Consider the following 709-nt stretch of genomic DNA (forward strand, 5'->3'; position numbering starts at 1 on the left):
ACAGCAGCTGGGAGAGGAAGCAGCGCAGTGGGCAGCAGCCGTGCAGCAGCAGCAGCAGCAGGCGAGAGAAACACTACACGCGATTGCAGAGACCCTCAGCAGCAGCAGCAGCAGCAGCAGCAGCAGCAGCAGCAGCAGCAGCAGCAGCAGCAATGGAGGCAGCAATCCCTAGCAATTCAATTTGTTGTTCAAAGGTTTGTGCAGCAGCAGCAGCAGCAGCAGGTGCTGCTGCTGCTGCTGCTGCTGCTGCAGACACAAAATTAGGTTTAAAACTAATAGCTACGGCAGCAGATGCTGCTGCTGCTGCTGCTGCAGTGCTTCATGCTGCAGCAGCAGCAACAGCTGCTGCTGCAGGTTTTCATGCTGCAGCGCCGCGCATGTGCTGCTGCTGTAGCTCCTGCTGCTGCAGCTCCAGCTGCTGCAGCTCCTGCTGCTGCAGCTCCTCCTGCTCTAGCAGCTCCTGTTGCTGCAGCAGCTGCTGCTGCTGCTGGTCCTGCTGCTGCAGCTGGTGCTGCTGCTGCTGCAGCTGGTGCTGCTGCTGCTGCTGCAGCACTTCATGCAGCAGCAGCACGCATCGCTCTTGCTTCGGCATCTGCGTAGTCTTTTGGGTCGACCTTCCGTAGGTTCACCAATCTAAACAAAAAAAAACAAAATAAATGCATGCATGCTGCAGCAGCAGCAGCTGCTGCTGCAGCAGCAGCAATGGCAG

At 57.7% G+C, this 709-nt stretch overlaps 2 protein-coding genes across 2 annotated transcripts in view; one reads left to right on the plus strand and one right to left on the minus strand.

Annotated features, from left to right (window-relative positions):
• The window catches only part of EMH_0008430 (uncharacterized protein), a gene marked incomplete at both ends in the record, with an annotated part of 1412 nt that extends 1240 nt beyond the window's left edge, over positions 1-172 (plus strand). The window contains one exon of the mRNA XM_013498350.1: positions 1-172. Coding sequence (XP_013353804.1) covers positions 1-172 — 172 coding nt within the window.
• Positions 173-358: 186 nt separating this feature from the next.
• EMH_0008440 (uncharacterized protein) lies at positions 359-592 on the minus strand (the record flags this gene model as incomplete). The annotated part of the gene is made up of 1 exon (XM_013498351.1): positions 359-592. The coding sequence occupies one exon, from the start codon at positions 590-592 to the stop codon at positions 359-361; it is 234 nt and encodes a 77-aa protein (XP_013353805.1).
• Between the last annotated feature and the right edge of the window lie 117 nt (positions 593-709).

Source organism: Eimeria mitis, genomic scaffold (assembly GCF_000499745.2).
Source record: "Eimeria mitis Houghton genomic scaffold, Emh_scaff336, whole genome shotgun sequence".
Taxonomy (NCBI): domain Eukaryota; phylum Apicomplexa; class Conoidasida; order Eucoccidiorida; family Eimeriidae; genus Eimeria; species Eimeria mitis.